At 41.7% G+C, this 21,297-nt stretch overlaps 1 protein-coding gene across 2 annotated transcripts in view; it reads left to right on the top strand.

Annotated features, from left to right (window-relative positions):
• LOC124637018 (bumetanide-sensitive sodium-(potassium)-chloride cotransporter-like) overlaps positions 1-21,297 on the top strand; it is a 36,187-nt gene that overhangs the window by 13,845 nt on the left and 1,045 nt on the right. Inside the window, exons 4-19 of one of the 2 annotated variants that reach the window (XM_047173331.1) lie at positions 688-765; positions 976-1,156; positions 2,212-2,471; positions 6,368-6,476; positions 6,984-7,123; positions 9,020-9,241; positions 9,473-9,704; positions 9,900-10,021; positions 10,420-10,555; positions 11,318-11,529; positions 11,869-12,110; positions 12,446-12,660; positions 13,248-13,426; positions 15,421-15,578; positions 20,338-20,480; positions 20,850-20,983. In XM_047173331.1, coding sequence (XP_047029287.1) covers positions 688-765; positions 976-1,156; positions 2,212-2,471; positions 6,368-6,476; positions 6,984-7,123; positions 9,020-9,241; positions 9,473-9,704; positions 9,900-10,021; positions 10,420-10,555; positions 11,318-11,529; positions 11,869-12,110; positions 12,446-12,660; positions 13,248-13,426; positions 15,421-15,578; positions 20,338-20,480; positions 20,850-20,983 — 2,763 coding nt within the window. Of the gene's footprint in view, positions 1-687; positions 766-975; positions 1,157-2,211; positions 2,472-6,367; positions 6,477-6,983; positions 7,124-9,019; positions 9,242-9,472; positions 9,705-9,899; positions 10,022-10,419; positions 10,556-11,317; positions 11,530-11,868; positions 12,111-12,445; positions 12,682-13,247; positions 13,427-15,420; positions 15,579-20,337; positions 20,481-20,849; positions 20,984-21,297 lie in introns of both variants that reach the window. The other variant, XM_047173330.1, reaches the window with a different exon arrangement.

Below are 21,297 nucleotides of genomic sequence, written 5' to 3'. Positions count from 1 at the left end.
CATATTGTTTTGCGTGGAACAGGAAAAGTGCGTGGCTGTTGGTCGTCGCCGGATCTCACCGGTGCGATCCGGCGCAAGCTGCTGCGAGCAGCCGCGCACTCGAGCTTGATGGATGTAGCATTGTAACTCGGGGTTTTAATCGATATGTAGATAGTTTTTAACATCAAGTGTTTAACAATAATCGAAAGATAACATTCTTATGGTACAAACAGGAAGGTAGGAACATGTTTCTATGTGCTATTTTAAGCATACAGTCAGGTACAACAGGCAGCGTTGAGAATTCGATACTATTATTTCCTTTCAAAAATACCTAGAGTCATCTCCAGAATAGAATAGCGTCTCTAGAGCCAAACTAACTTTCATACAACAAGAGTGACAACAATCGTCACAACATGTCACGAGATACGTTGATTCGATACCGTCTGGGAACAATACGTAAATTCAGTGTTATGGCACAGATCAACAAAGTACAGGACAGACGGTGTCCATCATGGCGGACAACAGCCGTCACACACTGAACTCATTACAGCTACAGCCATTGTAATCATGTGCATCTTATGCCATCTAGACAATAAACTTGCATAGTTATGTTTATTAACGTTGGATCTAATCACATGCACCTGTATTTTGCCATAAAAGCTAACCATGAGAAAATAAACACAATACACATGTTTACTTCTATTCCAGGACGAGAAAGTACAACAACAAACAAGAGATACAAAGTCTCCCACACCTACAATTGGCATCAAGCTAGGATGGATTCAAGTAAGTTTTTTTTGACGACATTTCTTCTCATATTTCATAATCAATAGATAGTAAACAAAAGATTGGCATCAAATGCAGTTTCCAAATTCAAATGAAAAACAAATAGAACGAATAGAAAGAATAAACCATTCTATTTTTGAAACTCCTGCCCGAATATACGGCTCCTGTTTTACAAATGATATTGATAGTCTAATAAGAGTTTTATGACAGGGGGTGCTGATACCATGTCTACTAAACATTTGGGGTGTGATGCTGTTCCTGCGTATATCGTGGGTGGTCTCACAAGCAGGCATCGGACTGTCTCTGGTCATCATCGCCATATCTGCCTTCGTATGCGTCATCACCACGCTCTCTATGAGCGCTATATGCACCAACGGAGAAGTAAAAGGAGGTTTGTTGATATTTTTAAATTTAGAAATGTCTGCCATATATAGTTGTCCTAGTTCAACTGGTTTTGAAATTTATTTGTGGATCAGTGGGTCATTTGCATATTCTACAGTTTTAAAGGACATCATCGGGCGAAATCATTTAATTTCTTCAATTTACAAGTCTTAATTATTGGCCTACTGCAAACTGCAACAAAGTTAAGTTAGAAACAGATGACATAACTACTGAAGATGTTAGTAATGGCATGAGTCATCCTCATCGGACAGTTGCAAGAGATTCATGGGATTTAGTTAAAATTCCTTGCACTGAATTGTTTAAATTGACGTTGATCGGCTCGAGCCTTATAGTCCATCCTCGTAAAGAAGCTATTTATATTGCTGAGGCTAACGTACTCAAACCTAACCGGTCTAGGATTATGTTTCTAATGATCCTAGTTCCTTCGTTTTTTTACTCATCAAGAATATATTTACCTGCATTTTATTTACGTCTTATCATAAAAATATGTAATCGAACACTGACCATTTCTAACAGAAATTGGTGTTAATAAATATTTAAATAGCTGGAACACTTTTGATATAATTAGCGTAACGAGTACAAAGCATGATATGAATAATGCGCTCCTGTCACATTGTAATTTCAAATCACATAGCCTTTTGTGTATGAGATCAGGGAAAAAGCAACTAGTGACTTAGTAACACAGAGCTACTAAATAATGACGACATTCACACAATAGACTACAGTAATCTCTATTAAGATTATCATCTGCCATGTATGATACAATACAATTGTTGTACGTATGTAGCAGTTGTAGGTAACCTAGGATAGGTACTTCCTATCGTGTTCCTATCTATCTTAAAAGATTTGTTTTACCAAGAATTAAATTGGAAAGAAAATTGATAACTTTTTCGTCCACGATTGATTGCGTTAGCCTTGTCAACCATTAAGTTCATGAAGATAACTTTAAAAACTTTTTATGGATGAATTTTACCTCATCCTTTGGGAATCACAGAAACCTAAAATGGCTCTACTCCTATTTCCTAACCCCTATAAACATTATAGGTGGTATCTACTACATCATCTCAAGATCATTAGGACCAGAATTCGGTGCCTCCGTGGGCATCATCTTTGCCTTCGCCAACGCAGTGGCTGCCAGTATGAACACCATCGGTTTCTGCGACTCCTTGAACGACCTGCTGAGGAGTTATGACAAGAAGATCATAGACGGTGGACTTAATGACGTCAGGATTGTGGGAGCCGTGGCGTTAGTCGTCATGTGTTTCATTTGCGCTGTTGGTATGGACTGGGAGAGCAAAGCTCAGGTACGTGAAATAAATTACTAAAAACTAATGAATATTTTTTGCGTTTTAGATAGCCCTACACAAGTTATTCTTCCATGGACACCTATAAAAAGACGAGCAATACAGCAATACGAAAAGATAGTTCCTTATTTACCCCTAACTAAAAACAACCATTATTGACCTTCACTTTAATGAGCTTTTTACATAAATGTCCCATTGCTAGGTCATAAATCAGTCTAAAATTGGTTCTCAGGTCACGAGCTCTCGTATTGGCAATTGCCGCAAATAGATTTCCTGATATGATTTACATTGATTCAACAATCGTTCGTATTCCGTTTATAACCACGTGCTGAAGTTTAATTTGCCTCGCCCACTGATATAGAACATTGTGGAATGGAAAAATTATGCCGCCCACCGTCGAAAAACAGTTTGATTGTAACGAACTTTCAGTGGTTATAATTAAGGGTCTTTTCCGTTTTGAATATAACTAAACATGTAGGTATATGAAACCAATTCACTCTTGTTGATATTAATAGAACAAAAACAGCAAACTTTCCTATTTACCATTACTTTAACAAGGTATAAATGATAGCAAACACGCGATAGCGCAGTCCTGTAAAATGTTCGGGAAAAAATGTTCGCCGTGGATAGCAGAATAGCCAGCCATCAGCCTCAATTGACCTCTCTCACTGCAAACAAACCGTCCTTCAACCCGCAGCCAATCAATACAGTATTCATTTACTCCCTACGAGAAAATTGCTTGTATTCCATTACGACGTAAAAGCTACTAACTTCCTATATCCCACTAGCTTCGAAAATAAACTTTTGAACGCAATGTTTCATAACCGGACGTGCTAACGAAGTACTTGGGTTATGATCGAAGTTATTTTAAATTATATTCTCGTAACGCAGTGAGTATGTAATGTCCTTACCTTGAAAATGAAAAAATGTAAACAATAAACATGCATGCATGATTTTATCATGCTATTGAATCATGTTTTTATGTAAACTAGTTCAGAGAAGAATCCGATTGTAAAAGGATTCTCACTTTAGAATTAGCGAAAGCTTTGCCACTACTAGTTATTCTAGATTTGTTTAATTTTTAAATTTTAATAATTAAAATGCGTAAAGCATTGAGAAGTGCGATTTCAAGTACGAGGGTATTGGGTGTACTAAATCCGCAAACTTGTTTTATCCTCGCAACTTTCGTCTCGAATTCAGGACACGGACTGTTTCGTCGTTCGTTTAAGTCACTTAAGTGTTCACTAACTGCACTGCAAGCTCTTTAATGAAGATGATTTCATGCACCAAGCAAACAATTACATACTGCAACATTAGAGTCTTATTAATTTCTAATTTTCCAATTGATGTTAGAGTCTCTCTTTTAAAAGTTTATATACGGATTGCTTACTCTATACCTCATGTACATTTTAGACTGCCTCGTTGGTCTAGTGGTCGCAAGCGCGGCTGCTGTGCGCGTGGTCTCGGGTTCGATTCCCGGGTCGGGCCGAAATCGCTTTGTGGGTTTTCTTAAACTTTCACAAAGCAGCCCGTAGTCTGGAAGTTGGTGAATAATTCACCCGTGCATCGGAGCGCAAGTAAATGTCGGTCCTGCGCCTGATCTCTTTCCGGTCGTGTCGGATTGCCGTCCCATCGGGTTATGAGAGTGAAGGAAAAGGGAGTGCACTTGTGTCTGCGCAAATGCTCGTGCACTATAATATGTCCTGCGCAGCTGGCTGATCTCCTTAAGTGAGAGCAGCCGCCGTGGCCGAAAACGACCGTGGACGCCATTATTACCTCATGTAGCAAGAATAGAGTGTCAATCAGATCATTATACGCTGCGCATACAAATCAGTCCATATCTTTTGCTGAATAATAAAATACTGCATGCATTTCTATTTCACGTCATGTTACTGTCACAATGCGCTGTTAGCACCGAGCGAATTCTTTCAGTAAACAGTTAGAACTTTATACGCTGTAAATAATAAATGAGATTTAACCAAGGAAACAAAAATAATTGTGTTATTACGATAACAATGCGACAACCTTCACACTCAGCTCAAAATAAAATAGAAATGTTACAAAATTAAATCTTGTTAGTCAGCTGGGAAATATTTTTTAGATCAACAGATATGCCATTGTATAGTGTTCTTTTGTAAATAGTTGGACATGTGGTGTATTGACGTAGAGCTATATTTGTCACTAGCTTCTGCCAGCGGTTTCACCCACATCCCGTGGGAACTACTTCCCGTACCGGGATAAAAAGTAGCCTATAGCCTTCCTCGATAAATGGGCTATCTAACACTGAAAGAAATTTTCAAATCGGACCAGTAATTCCTGAGATTAGCGCGTTCAAACAAACAAAGAAACAAACTCTTCAGCTTTATAATATTAGTATAGATAATTCTCGGGAAACGCTGAGCCGCTTCTGAAAACTGTCACGGATAAAAGGCGTGTAATTTGCGACATGCACAGGACTATGTTTTATTGTAATTAAAATACGGCTTTCCACCAACACAGTTGTAATAACATAGATTAAGTTAATAGCGTTAATTTTCAGTAGGTTAAAAGGCAGCTGTTGTGGTGCTCGCAAATTACTGTAATGCTGGGCGAGAATTAGCTTTTTGTCTGATTGCCTTTTATTTGAATGGGTTAGGGATAACTGCGTAGAATGGAAACCTTCATAACCCCAATTTGTTTACGTTTCAAATCCACAATTTTTATAGCAGTAGTAGGTCTGTATGTTTTTTTTAACAGCATTTATTTAGAATTTTGGGAGATAATGGAACTAAATCAAATGTACCTATGTCTTGGACTAGTTTATGCCTAAATTGGTATTTTTAGGCTGTATAAAAAACAAGAGCTTTTTTCAATACAAAGTCAATAAACATTAATAAAATTCTCGTTCTGTATAAATAACACACAGTCATTGAGTAACATTGCGAACTTGTAACATGTTACACTTTGTATCAAAGACTATTTTGGCAGAACATCTATTCGGGGAACATTTCCCGGATACAGGACTTATTCAATCGGAAAACAAGCAGTGACCTTTCTCAATCCAAAGTCCAGTTTATATATAGCTGTGACATGATAAGATGTATCAATGTTCGTATTTATTGAGCTCGTTATTGAGATTTTGATTGATTGATTGAAAGGCGTTTTTCTGTCAGTCAGAAATAAAATTGAAATGAAAAAGGCTTGCTAAACGCTTTATTGTTCCGAATATTATAAATGGCTTATTTATAGATTCAAAGTCCCCTAAAAACCCTTTAGTTTTAAGCAAATGCTCTAAAGTTTCTTCCATCTTTAGTTGTCTAGTTATATTAGAAGTGCAATATATTCCCCTGCCGCATGTTTCGTGTGCGGTTGAAAGGTAAATACAGTTACCATTGCTGAGTAAACAAACATGGCCGGCATGATAATAACAAACACACAACTTTACCAATACAGATTTAATGATTTACAAGAATTACAAATACACATATTCTGTTGTTGTAAGGGTGTGTTCATTTTGTTTGCTGTTTGAAAGTATTTAATTAACTTACAAGAAAGACTAATGCCCGTTTTCACCAACTGTCTCTTAACGTTTCCCTAACTAACTGTCACTTAGAGTAAGGGCTTTCCCCAGTAATAAAGTTTATAATGGACATTTATATGAAATTCGTATTAAGTGTTCCCTAAATGCTCTTAGGCGATCCCTTAATTTAGGTATTTGTTGGTTAAAATGGGCATAGGCTTCTAATAAGTCCTTTCTTCTTTTAAGCTCTTATAATTTTTGCGGTTTTTTTCTAGCGTCACTCGCTGGTGCAAAAATAACTAAAGTTGAAATATTCCATCCCTGACAATAAGATACACCAAACTTTATCGGCCTTAAGATCATGATTTCTAAACAATTGTCATCAAATTGTTCACAGAATTTCCTGATCGCTATAATCGTGGGAGCCATGGTAGACTTCGTCGTTGGAACCATAATGGGTCCCAGTAATGCACAAGAAGTAGCTAATGGTTTCATCGGGTTGAGCAGTAAGTACCGAAGAATGAAGGAAAACTTTTTTGAGGAAACTGTTTCTGGTTTAAAGTTATGATGATGTCAGATAGCGTTGCTGGGTGTTTTTTGACCGTGACCTAAATAGGAAAATGAAATATCTGATTCATAGATCTCTGTATATACCTAAGTATAGGTACCATATGTCTGTCATGGATGTGGCAAAAGCGATTGCAAAACATAAAGCCTGAGATAAAAATATTGGATTTGGCTGGTTTTCTATATTGCGTAAAAGCCGCCGAATCTGGATTTGTTCCCGCTGACAAAACTTTGGTCCCTAGTATACATTACCCACATTACAAAGAGGCATAAGGGTATGCCATTGAACCTATGAACCCTCTAGGGAAATAACGGCATAACCATTTATTCACGTTTTTATATAATTCAACTTTTTTTCTTTGTATCCTATGACCACGCGCTAACCTAACGAGTTATAATGTTTACTCGAATAGAACATGTTTATGAGAATTTCCTTCCAATTCTAGCTGCCACGTTTTCTGCGAACTTCAAGCAAGACTTCCGATTTAGTGAAGGGCTGAACCAGGACTTCTTCAGCGTGTTTGCCATCTTCTTCCCTTCGGTGACGGGCATCCAGGCTGGTGCTAATATTTCCGGGGATTTGAAGGTACGTTTGATTATTTTCTACTAATCGTAATTCCCATATAGTAGTGTATCTAATATGAGCCCTGCTCAGATAGGTTGGTCTGACAACTACTGTCAATTTTGGTGCAATAAGATAGGATGGTGGCAAAGCTTGTCTGATTTGGTTTAATTTTCAGTCCCTGTATTAGCGATTATGATAGCCAATGTCACGATAGAGTTAAGAAACATCTTTAAATAAAACCAACAGCCGATCATCTACCTACAAAACCAATTAATCAGTAGTTTCAAGCCAAAATAGTATTAGTACACGTGGTTCTGCAATCGATCCGTGTCGAATGTTTGCACAGAGATCACGCTCCGCACTACCCCACTTTGGCGCACGTGGTGTCATTGACAGCGCAGCGTGACGTCACATCTACGTCACGGGTGCGCGCCAAACAAATGAATCAACAGTTACTAAATATATCCGTCTTACCACAAAAACTTTTAAACGTCAGTTTATGCCTTGTCTAAAAAAATGTCAAATTATGACGTTGACATATGGTTCATTTTGCAGCCAAAATTTTATTAGACAAGTGTAAAACAGGGTTTAAAGTTTTTGTAGTAAGGCCCTATACGTCAGTCGGTTAAGTTAGGAATCCATTCATATATTTTCTATACCAAAAAAATATCGTGAAGAAAAAGATTTGAGAGCTGGTTTGCCATAAATAAGTATGCTCCGAAATTACTGATCGGATTTGAAATTTATTTTTCCATTGGATATAAAGCTCTATTCTATACGCATACGGAAAGAAGTCCCTAAGGTAGAAGAGTAAAACTACGAGAAACATCTAGTATAATATAAATATTACGTGTTTAATTATGTGCACCAATCTGTCCATGTATGACAAATGTTTGCACGGGGAAGCACGCTCGAATATCACGCACGTGTTGTCATTAGCAATGTCGGTATGACACCGCATGCAGCGTCAGTTCACCCTCAAATTACGTCACAGGACTCAACCAGGTTTTTTGGTTTACCTGCAAATGAGTAATTAGGGTAAACATTAGCATAAGGACTTTTTTAATTTTTGGGGATTATTTTTAAATTAAAGGGATTTCATTTAGTAATGGATCATTTATAAATTAATTGTAATCAGTGGGTATTTATTTGTAAGAACGATATAATAAATGTCGTCCATGCAAAATCAAATGAGAAAAATTGGGATCACGACTGTGTATGATTGGTTAAATTGTCTCTATTGCCTAAACCGACTAGATCCTGATACAGTTGCAACATCGGGTAAAAGTCAATAGTGATGTCAAGCCAATCGAATCATAATTCCGAGAGGCGATGCGGCGACTAACAATATTATTTGTTCGCCAAATTAATGTGTAATATTTCGCGTGGCTCAAATCGAATGAAACGAGCTCAACATGGGGTTCAATTTAATTAACCTCGCAAGTTTTTGGTATCTTGTTTCTCGTCTCAACGGACACTCATCGATTCATTAAAATCAATTGATATAGTGTCGGCAGTGAGTCATTTCTATTCCCGCAAACCAGTAAATGATAGGTAAACAAGATACTTCTGGGAAAGGAAACTAGTCGATTTATTTGTGTGGGTATATTGGACAACCTATCAATTTAATAATGAATAAGAAATGGATTCTTCGTAATAATGTCGTAGTCACTTAGCAAGTCTTCAATAGGTATATAATTGATCAATTAACTGTAAGTAGCGAGATCAATAATTAAACGAATGCCGTTTAAATAAGCATTGTAGGTTCTTGTGAACAAACACATCTCATCTAGCTCATCACCCAGCATTTTTTCGAAACTCCTTCTCAGAAAATCTCAATAAGGAATAAGAGACTTCTAGCACTGGAACTCCTTCAATTCTTTAAAATCTCTTCTAAAAAATAATGTATTTTTTCAGGACCCAGCGTCAGCGATTCCCAAGGGTACATTACTAGCCCTGCTGATATCCATGGTGAGCTACGCGGCGATGGTACTGTTCTCTGGTGGGAGTGCATTGAGGGACGCCAGTGGAAACCTCACTGACTTGGTCTTCGATAACGATACCCTGGTTGACTACAGCGCTCTCTCGAATTGTGTGGCCAACAATACCTGCAAATATGGGCTGCATAACAGCTATTCGGTAAGTTTTGCTTTAAGTTCAAGCTTGGTAACATAAATGAAATGAGGATTTATGTTATATACTAGTTATTATTATATACTATTTAATTGTTAAAGATCCTGGCTTATACCTTGTCTCCATCATCTTTATATCCTCTAAGAGCATAATTTTTCAAAGTGTTCCCTCGAATCCTTTGTTGACTTACGTCCACTTCAAGCTTCTAACTCAATCCTATATATTCGCGTTCTTCAGGTAATGCAGCTAATGTCAGCTTGGGGTCCCTTCATCTACGGTGGCTGTTGGGCAGCAACTCTCTCCACAGCTCTGACCAACTTGCTGTCTGTGCCTCGCCTGATCCAAGCGTTGGGCACGGACCGTATCTATCCTGGATTGATATTCTTTTCCAAGCCATACGGGAGACATGGAGAACCGTACAGAGGCTATGTGCTTACGTTCTTCGTTTCGCTGCTGTTTTTACTTATTGGTATGTATTTTTCAAAATTATATATTATGTTACCTTACTTGGAGAAAATATATTACAAACGACCACAGTCGCCATGCTATGCAACTCATATTGTACAAGGCCGGCTTGGTCAACCTAATGAGTCAAATTGTAATCCCTACTGGAAAATTGTAGGCCGTTTATATGGTGTTTTTAATACTATATTTTTGTCCCCAGCTGACCTAAACACCATAGCGCCATTGATATCGAACTTCTACCTCGCATCGTACGCCCTCATAAATTTCTGCACCTTCCACGCGGCACTAGTGCGTCCGCTGGGATGGCGACCTACATTCAGGGTAAGCAACACCATACATATACACAACGTATGTAATCCGATGCCATTGAGTCATGCACACAAAAATATATCTGTGTAATTCGTCCGTTTGTCACGGTATGATCTCAAGTTGAGGAAAATTGGTTTCAAATGGCGATTGATTTGTCGCTTGCATTGTATGTCTGTTAGCTAATGCAAATTTGACGGATTCTCCTAAACCTGATGCAAATAAATAGAAATTGTTAACATATTGGATTGTGTTAACATTATGAGCTGATTCAAGCTGAGGTATAAATAGGTGCATTAGATTTTAAAGTTATCCTATTATACTCTTGCTTAAGTTGTAGAGTATAAAAGCTTATCTATTCAAAAAAATACTATCTACAGGCTGATGATACTTATATACTTTTTTGTTTTCAGTACTACAACGTGTGGTTGTCACTGATCGGGTTCCTAAGCTGCGTGGCAATCATGCTTCTCATCAGCTGGGTGATGTCTCTCGTCACATTCGCCATCTTCTTCACCTTGTACCTCATCGTACACTATAGGGATCCTGGTAAGTTTTGCCTTTTAGGTGGACTGAGCTTTTTCAGTAAGCTTTGTTTGTCCGAAGTTGGCTACCTGTTACTTGGAATAGCTATCTTCACATTCTCAAAGTTAAATGATAAGCACTGAACTACAGCGTCCGTTTACTGACTAGATTTCCGAGGGAAGACTGGAGTTTAGGTACATATATTTTTTCTACAATAGCACTGTGATTGTACTTTTGTAAACCGTAGTTTTTAGGCTGGAATTTCTACTGAAGTAAATATGCTAAGTTTATTTATAAAGCTTAAATCAGAATCTTTTCGGACAAAGTGAGTTACGAGAATAGATGACCTAATCTTATTCCGTATTCTTCGTGAGTGATTGCATTACGTATTTATATCGCTCCTTTCTCGCTCGATTCGATTGCTCCGTCTATTTGTATATGTAAAGCCCATTTCCGAAAGTTATAATAAATGGCATTCTTCAGATTATTGGCACGTAGCACCGTGTAATTCACTTTGTTGAAATTTCGTGAAAGGATAAATCATTGATATGATTTACGGGAAGCTTTTGATATGATAGGTTTATGACTGTATTTGACTAAAGAAAGAGCTACCATCTTCAGGATTTGTTCTGATAATATTTTTATCAGTAGTATATTTACTGGACATAAGCTCTTCAAAAAGTGTAGGTAAACATATAAGTGGAGGATATTTTTTCCTTTTCTAAAGTGGGTGTACAGTTGTGTGGTCTTGATGAAAGTTGCACATATATTTATCCTTCTTAATAGATGTGAACTGGGGCAGCAGTACTCAAGCCCAGATCTACAAGACTGCTCTATCAAGCGCCTACAACTTGGCGAAGACTGGAGAGCACGTCAAGAATTACTGGCCTCAGATACTGGTGCTAGCTGGTCGACCACATACCAGGCCTGCATTGGTAGATTTGGGGAATCTGATAACTAAGGCTGGATCGCTGATGATTGTTGGAGATATTTCACAGGTATTTATTGATTGAATTGTTAAAACGCTGAATGAGTTGATATTTTACACATACCTATACCTTAAAATATAGCTGTGATGCGTAGATCAAACACCCTGGGAGCTTTAAACTTCTTTTTGCTTTTGGAAAAGTGCATTAATTTGGAGTTTGATTCCCTTTTGTTAATTTTCGTACATACAAGTGCCTATACATATACCAACTTCCTATTTTTTTAATACTGTCGAAAGAAATTATATAATTTGTCATTTCTTCTTGATTGTTAAGTGCAATATTAAAAACTATGTCTTCATTTCCAAAAAAATCAGTTTAAGTGTATATTTCAAATTTCGATCTTTCTAGGAGAAAGTATCATACAAAGAACGTTCCACCCGCTCTCGTGCTGACGCCGAATGGCTACGTCTGCGTAAAGTCCGCGCGTTCTGTTCCCGCGTGCACGGGTTCGGGTTCGAGGCGGGCGCGCGTGCGCTGGTGCAGGCGGCGGGGGTCGGCCGCCTCGCGCCTAATGTGCTGCTCATGGGGTATAAAGCTGATTGGACCACGGCGCCTGCTGATGATCTTGTGGCTTATTTTAATGTGTTGCAGTGAGTATTTTTGATTGATCATTTGTATTTGATCTTTATTGATATCGTTTACTATGTAAAGTATTCATTTACCTGTTGCCTTAGAAATGTTTTAGGTAACAAGTTCCTGCAGCAAAATAAAGACAGTACATACATGATTTTTCAACTACATCTGCCACTTTATTTTAAACCGACTTCTCAAAAAAGAGGAAGTTCTCAATTCTAATGTTTGTATTTTTGACACAGGCCTCTATCCATTGTACTATAAATTGTTAGCGTAACCAAGTTCATTAATTTTGATTTTCAATATTTGACAAAACATAATACTTCACACAATAACCAACCCTCCACCACAGCACGGCCTTCGAGAGCCGCCTCGCAGTAGCAATACTCCGCGTACAAGGCGGGCTAGACTTTGGAGCCCTAAGCAACGAGCCCGCCGCCAGCAGCTCGCTGACGGGCACATCGTCGGGCAGCGCCGACGAGCTGCGCGTCCGCCGCGCGCCGCTCATGCTGCACGCCGACTCCGACCTCGACATCCGAGCTGACGCGCCCAGGAACCAGCTCTCCAGTACGTTGCCCTTTGATGACAGTGAGTACCGCCGTCACGGTGGTGGTGCTACTAACCTTAGCCTATGTACAATAACTTTAGCCAAAATAGGAGCAAAAAATACTACTGTGTAGGGTAAGTATGTATGATGTTTCAAAGAGGCTAAAGTTATTTCACGTGAGCTATACTAATCTAGGTTTAAGTATATTAGAGTTAAATAAAAACGATATAATATTTTTTAAGCAAACTTATTTACATAGATGAGTTAAAGAAAATACTAATAAAGCGAATATGGAAATAAAAATGAACTTACCTAGAAGAGAAGACAAGTAAGTATTTCAATACATATAGAACCCACAACATCGACAAGTGACTAAAATCTTTGACAAAAGCAACCTTTGACAACCTTGGTAAATAAGTACCTATGTAGAATATAATATGTACTAACATAATGCCGAGCGATACAAAGAAAAGAAAAACAATAACAAAGTTTGAATAATAGACCCAGAAGCCTCACTTAAATTCGGCACAAGGACGTCCCATCTCACTAAGGTCACTCACAAGATTTCCGCATAAAACAATTTTCCTCATCAACGGTTTTTCCACAGGTATTCTGACATTGTCGACATCGCGGTCGTTCACTATTTCCGAGTGCAACAGCACAAGGGAACGGAAGAAGAAAGACAAGAAGAATGATATGCATCGACAGATCGTTTATAATACTTCGACGGGATTGGAGCTGTCTAAGGACCAACTGTCGCGGATGACCATATTCCAAAGGAAACAGGTAACGTTCATGTCATTGGAATTATAACTGCAAAAGTAAAGAAGTTTTTCGGTTCAAACCTAATGATGAACTAATAAATGATAGTCTAGTAGAGCCTGATAATGACTTTTCATTCAGATGAAGGAAGTGGTTCCCTCAGGACGCGGGCGTAACCGTTTATTATATTTTTTAGGCATTGTAATGAGCTTTAGAAAACCTGATTCCAACTAGATTGTGTATTTGTATTCGTTGCATTGCTGAAGTCGTGGTGGCCTAGTGGGCAAAAAACCAACCTCTCGAGTATGAGGGCGCGGGTTCGATTCCAGGTCAGGCAAGTACCAATGCAACTTTTCTAAGTTTGTATGTACTTCCTAAGTATATCTTAGACACCAATGACTGTGTTTCGGATGGCACGTTAAACTGTAGGTCCCGGTTGTCATTGAACATCGTTGGCAGTCGTTACGGGTAGTCAGAAGCCAGTAAGTCTGACACCAGTCTAACCAAGGGGTATCGGGTTGCCCGGGTAACTGGGTTGAGGAGGTCAGATAGGCATTCGCTTCTTGTAAAGCACTGGTACTCAGCTGAATCCGGTTAGACTGGAAGCCGACCCCAACCAGGCCCGCCGCTAGTTGTTAGTTCGCCCGCGTGCAAAACTGATTATGCCGCCCTACGACTACATATTATACTGGGTTTTGTCAAAAAAAAAAAAAAGAAAATTTCGTTAAGATTATAAAATACGTATTTTAATTAGGTACAATAATTATATTTGTTTACTGAAGTGTAAAACTAAGCAGCATAATCATTACAAAAACTTAACTCTTCTGTGTAGTGCGCCTGGTGCGATGTAAGAAGGGAGAAGTAATCGTAAATAAGCGCGAGCGAAGCGAGCGCGCAAATTTTATAGTTTATGGTCTGCAAATGCAATGTCCTTAAATGATCGTATGCAGCGCCCTTGTGCAAGTGGCCCCTATTAATTAAAAAAAAATGATTAATAGTTACCAACATATGTATATCAAAGTGCTTAAAACAGATTATGGGTAACTCAAAGTAACGAAATAAATATCTTTGATAATGTTTAAATTTAGTAAAAAATGTTATTTATGGTTTTTGGTGGGTTTCCCGTTGAAAAAGTCAATGCAGAAAACCCACTCCATATGTAAGGAAGCGCGAGCGAAGCGAGCGCGAAAATTTTTCAGTCTAAGGACACAAAACAAATAAAAACCACTGTAAATTAACAAAGCAAAGTCAAATAGTAAGCTATGCACAGAAATGAAGTGCAAACTGCAAATGTATACGAAGCCGCGAGGGAAGCGAGCGCGATTTTTTCTTTTGAGTTTTCATGAAGTAAACATGTCATAAAAAGCCATAACGAACGTGCGCGAAAAATGTTTTTTCGGAATTGAATGCCTCAACAATTAAACTAAGATAAATCGTGATATCTGACATGGAGTCGCGAGCGCAGCGAGCGCGAATTTTTTTGGGGATGCAAAGGGTGAACCCGTCAAAATTGACAGGACACGACCAAAGCGAGGGCGGCTTTTTCTGAAATTTTATTGCTAATCTACTCATCTAATTTCATTAAAATATTTTTATTACGTAATTATAGTTTAATTTTGCCGCCCCCTAAATCGTGCCCTTTATTTTGAAAACGATCTTTCAACAGATGCAACTGAAACGGGCAGTGTAAGTAGGTAATATTCTTAGCGCTATTGCTGTGTTCGGAAATATTGAAATCAAATCATTGGTAAAAAGATATTGTATTTTTTAAATATTACGTGATAAGTCGCTCGATTTGCCGCCCCCTAGGACGTGCCGCCCGCGTGCGGTGCACGCCCTGCACGCCCGCTTACGGCGGGCCTGACCCCAACATAGTTTGGGAAAAAGGCTCGGAGGATGATTCGTTGCATTGCTGTAATCTTTGTTCATTGTCTATTCTTTTTATTTCGTCTATACCAAATCTCAAACTTCCTAACCACTTTAACAAGTCCTACAAGCAAATATTTCTATGTCCTCAGGAGGCAGGTACACTAGACGTGTGGTGGCTATACGACGACGGAGGTCTGACGATCTTGCTGCCGTACATCATCTCGCAGCGCTCCACGTGGGGCAACTGCAAGCTGAGGATATTCGCGCTCGCCAACAGGCTGCACGAAATGGAACTTGAGGAGAGGAAGTAAGTGAAATGCAGCCTAGTTACATGGTATCCCCGTAAAAAAATGTTTGTTAGTTATGGTCATTTTTACATTTACCTTCCTTCATCCATTGACCACTTGACTCAAATACAATTCAATTGAATAAAAAACCCTTGGGTTGTGTATTTAGGATTGGCATTTTATTTGAAGTGTGTGTGGTGACCTACCTCTTTCGCCACTTATTGGTACTGGCCGGCTGGTTTGGCAGCTACGTTAGTAAAAATGAAGACTTGTCAAACCAGTCGGCAGTTGGTTTTTTCTCTTTGGTAGGAAGAAAATGTATATTTTTATTGTCTCAATTTATCTTGTAAATATTATGTAAATATATCGATGTAAATACCAAACCCATTTATATTTCTTCCTACATTTGGTGACCCCGTCTGAGCACGACAACAATGTCGATCAGCAAAGCCGACGTTGACGGTGCTGAGACTAGCAAAGTCGGCATCGACGCTGCGGAGGCATGCCGCGTGGGCGTGCGAGTTCCACCGTTTTACCCTGAGAAGCCGGCGCTTTGGTTCGCGCAGATGGACGCGCAATTCGCGCTGGCGAACATCAAAACCGACGAGACGAAATACTTCTACGTCACGGGTCACCTCGACCCGAAATACGCCGACGTCGTCGAAGACATAATCGCCAACCCGCCCGCCAGCGATAAGTATGAAAAGCTCAAGGCCGAGCTCATCAAGAGGCAGTCAGCTTCACGCGAGGAGAAGGTGAAGCAGCTTCTCATGCACGAGGAGCTCGGCGACCGGAAGCCGTCGCAGTTTTACCGGCACCTCCTCAACCTCGCCGGTCCAGGTGTTCCCGAGGATTGTCTGCGGACGATGTGGACGAGCCGTCTGCCAGCAGGTACGCAGACCATAGTGGCGTCGCAATCCAAGCTGGACTTGGCCGAGCTGGCCGAGTTAGCGGACCGTATCCACGTCATCACCGGTCCCGCGCAGGTGGCATCAACAGCTGCCGTCGCCACTGCACCGTCGTCGTCCACCAGCGGTCTGCACGCCGAGATCGCCGCGCTAAACCGGCAGATGCAGAAGATGGCGCTCAAGCTCGAGAGGTTATCCCGCAACAGAAGCCGTTCCCGTAGTCGCTCACGTCACCGGTCCAGCTCCAGAAGATCGCAGTGCTGGTACCACCAGCGGTTCGGTGATAACGCTAAGAAGTGTATTAAACCGTGCGACTACACAACGTCGGGAAATGCGCGGGGCAATCTGTGATGGCGGCCGATGATTGTCCGAGCGCTGGTCGCCTCTTCGTCACCGACCAAAGGTTGAAGATACAGTTTTTGGTTGACACCGGCAGCGACCTCTGTGTATACCCCCGGTCGGCGATTCCGCGACGATTAGGAAAAACAGAGTATGAACTGCGTGCAGCAAACGGCACTGTGATAAACACTTACGGTTTTGTGAGCTTAACATTAAACCTAGGGTTGCGCCGCGACTTCGCCTGGCGATTTATTGTTGCAGACGTTACAAGGGCGATAATAGGTGTGGATTTTTTGTCTTATTATAATTTGGTTGTCGATTGCAGGAACCAACGCCTCATCGACAACCATACTACGCTCTCCACCCCGGCGTCGCCTGTCCGCCGCTCTGATGATGTGTCTTCGGTGAGGGTGAGTCTCGGTGATTCCGCGTTTACACACATACTGCGGGAATATCCCGACATCACTCGACCTCGCGGCATACACGACACATCCAAACACAATACAGTACACCACATTCGTACTACGCCAGGGCCACCAGTATCTTCATCCCCACGCAGATTAGCACCGGACAAATTAAAAATTGCGAAGGCTGAGTTTGATGACATGTTGCGGTCCGGTATCTGCCGTTTATCCGAGTCACCGTGGTCGTCGCCTCTTCACCTCGTTCCTAAAAAGGGCAATAGATGGCGCCCTTGTGGCGACTACAGGATGCTGAACGCACGCACTGTCCCGGATCAATACCCTATCCGGCACATCCAGGACTTCGCGCACAGCTTGTCTGGCTGTACCATCTTCTCGCAGATTGACCTAGTTAAGGCTTATAACCAGATTCCAGTGCATCCGGATGACATCCCGAAGACTGCGATCACGACTCCGTTCGGGCTTTTCGAATTTCCGTTCATGACGTTCGGGCTTCGAAATGCCGCACAGACGTTTCAGCGCTTCGTGGATGAGATGCTCAGGGGTTTGGACTTTACATACGCATATCTTGACGATTTTTTGGTGTTCTCGAAAGACCAAAAGACGCACGAGCTGCACCTGCGTCAGCTGTTCACCAGACTGCGAGAGTATGGTATGGTCATCAACAGTGCTAAGTGCGTCTTTGGTGCGTCGGAGGTTAATTTTTTAGGGTATCACATCTCTTCCAAAGGGACGAGACCGTTGCCTGCCAAAGTTGAGGCTGTCCAGAATTTTCCTGAGCCAAAAACGGTCAGGGAGCTGCGCAGATTCCTCGGGATGCTAAATTTCTACCGCAGGTTCATCCCGAATGCCGCAGCCTGTCAAGCACCTCTCAACAGCCTGCTCTCCGACTCCGTGAAGGGTTCGCACCCTGTCAATTTCACAGCGGACCAACGTGAGGCGTTCCAGGGCTGCAAGGACAGTCTGTGTCGAGCAGCACTGTTGGCGCATCCTGACTGCACCGCCAAGATGGCGCTGGTCACGGATGCGTCTGACAAGGCTATAGGTGCAGTTCTACAGCAGCGTACCGGAGGAGCATGGGAGCCTCTGGCATTCTTTTCCAGGAAGCTGAGCGACGCGCAGGTTAAGTACTCTCCTTACGACCGTGAACTGCTCGCTATTTACGAGAGCGTGAAGTACTTCAGGCATATGCTGGAGGCTCGTGACTTCGTGATCTACACGGACCACAAACCTCTCACATTCGCCTTCACCTCTCGTAAAGAAAACTGTTCCCCACGACAGTTCCGTCACCTGGACCTGATTGCTCAGTTCACTACTGACATCAGGCACATCTCCGGGAAGGATAATGTCGTGGCGGATACCCTTTCGCGGGTTGAGGAGATTACTCAACCTGTGCCCGTCGAGAGGATCGCTGCAGCACAAGAAGATGACCAGGAGCTGCAGCAGCTGCTCGCCGGGGACAACTCACTGCGTCTGCAGTTGGTTAGCGTCCCAGGTTCACAACAGCAGCTGTACTGCGACCTCAGCAGCGGCACGCCTAGACCTTTTGTACCCAAGGAGCTGCGCAGGTCAATTTTTCTCAGCCTGCACTCCTTGAGTCACCCTGGTACTAAGGCGTCTGCCAGGCTGATTGCAGCCCGCTATGTGTGGCCTGGGGTTAGGAAGGACTGTCGTAACTGGGCTCAGAGTTGTCTGGCTTGCCAGCGCTCTAAAACCACACGGCACGTCTCTGCACCACTGCAGACCTTTAAGTTGCCCCAGGCGAGATTTGCCTTCATCCACATTGACCTCATAGGACCTTTGCCGCTGTGTCAAGGTTTCCGGTATTGTCTCACCGCCGTCGATCGCTTTACGCGATGGCCTGAGGCAATACCCCTGGCAGACATCACTGCAGAAACCGTGGCAAAGGCCTTACTGGGTGGATGGATTGCCCGATTCGGCTGCCCATCGGATATCGTTACCGATAGAGGTAGGCAGTTCGAATCGGCCCTCTTTAAGTGCCTATCCGGCATTGCTGGCTTTCAGCATCGTAGGACCACTGCCTACCATCCAGCCTGCAACGGACTGGTGGAGCGATTCCACCGTCAACTGAAGGCTGCAATCACCTGCCACGCAGGCAGCAGTTGGGTGGAATCTCTTCCACTTGTGCTGTTAGGAGTGCGCAGTGCCTTCAAGGAAGACGTACAGGCTTCCGCTGCCGAGTTAGTGTTCGGCCAGCCACTGCGCCTTCCAGGCGAGTTCTTCGACCCGCAGGTCGAGGAAACGGTCGACATGACCGATTACCTTTCTAGGCTTCGGAGTATTGTCCGGAGTTTGCAGCCAGCACCAGCAGTCAGACACAACAGCCGCTTCAAGACATTTGTCTTCAAGGAGCTGGCTACAGCCACGCACGTGTTCCTTAGGGACTGCACTGCTGGTGGTGGTCTGAAACCGGCATACTCTGGACCTCACAAGGTGCTCGAACGAGGTGACAAGGTGTTCAAACTACTGGTGAACGGTAAACAGGTCACAGTATCGATAGACCGCATCAAGCCGGCCTTCATACTGCGTGACCCTGACACCACAGCGCACTCACCACACAACACTATCGCACATAACTCACCACAGTCACCACTCGACAATAACACTCATCACTACTCACCTGACGCGGATAACCGAGGCTTACCTTCGGCTGACGATGGCGTCATCAGAACGACGCGGTCAGGACGTCGCGTCCACTTCCCAGCTTATTATCGCCCTTGAAGGTCTCTGGGGGGGGGTGATGTGGTGACCTACCTCTTTCGCCACTTATTGGTACTGGCCGGCTGGTTTGGCAGCTACGTTAGTAAAAATGAAGACTTGTCAAACCAGTCGGCAGTTGGTTTTTTCTCTTTGGTAGGAAGAAAATGTATATTTTTATTGTCTCAATTTATCTTGTAAATATTATGTAAATATATCGATGTAAATACCAAACCCATTTATATTTCTTCCTACATGTGCAATTTTATATGGATCGAGATTCTCTTCTCTGTAATATTATTTTCGCATAGCAAAATATTCTGGCATTTCTATCGTTTTTCATATTTAAATTATTTTAATTTGCTTATTTTACCCTGACTTCTTCTTTCCAGCATGGCTAACTTGCTAGCGAAGTTCCGCATCGACTACTCCTCGCTGACGATGGTGCAGGACATCACGGAGCCGCCGCAGCCGGAGACCACGGCTCTCTTCGAAGAAGTCACCAAGAAGTTCACTGACAAGTCTGCTAACCCAGGTAACTTGTAGCTTCCATGCGATATCTGTCGTATATCTTTCGTAGGAATAAAATTGTTTAAATGTGCTGACTTTTTAATTAATTCGGGGTCATCAAAAACAACGCCAGATGATAAAACCTAACAGTAGCAGCGGCGATTTTGTTACAATATTTTGTTGCTTTACCCAAACCACGTTTCATTTAATCTAAACTCCACCAAGTTCAGCAATAATATCTTGGAATACAGGTACTTGACTTGATCCCTTTTTGATACATAGCTCTGTAATCCATTTCTGAATCACCTCTTTTAATATCCTCTTCATTGATTTATTACATAAACATGTATTCCATTCGTTCATATTTAAAAAAAAACTATATTTTTCCATCCAGATTGTTGCATCAGTGAGACGGAACTCCTGACGTTATCGGAGAAGACGAAACGTCAACTGCGGCTGCGGGAGCTATTGCTCGCCAACTCCAAGGACGCGAAGCTCATCGTCATGTCGCTGCCGATGCCCAGGAAGGTTAGTACTACTGCTAGAGATGCTCCAAGTACTCGAGTTCTTCAAGTCGATAATAATCCCAGTTCCATGTTAGAAGAAATCAGACATATGACTTGGAGGCTCAGAAAGCCTTAACCTACAGGAAAAGTGGAATTTCTGAGAAGCTTTTAAGCTTTAAAAATCCTAATTTTTGGAGTGATAAATAAGCTTGTTTCTTTATAAATACTGCTAAATGCATTGGAATTAAACCATTGTGAACCCTCTTAAATTGTAGCAAACGTATTTACTCCATCTCAAGCATAGACAGGCTTCTTGACTATCAAGACCTGAAAATA

This window comes from Helicoverpa zea, chromosome 15, assembly GCF_022581195.2.
Source record: "Helicoverpa zea isolate HzStark_Cry1AcR chromosome 15, ilHelZeax1.1, whole genome shotgun sequence".
Taxonomy (NCBI): domain Eukaryota; kingdom Metazoa; phylum Arthropoda; class Insecta; order Lepidoptera; family Noctuidae; genus Helicoverpa; species Helicoverpa zea.
The sequence above is the reverse complement of the archived record's forward strand: the minus strand, read 5'-3'. Positions and strand labels throughout refer to the sequence as shown.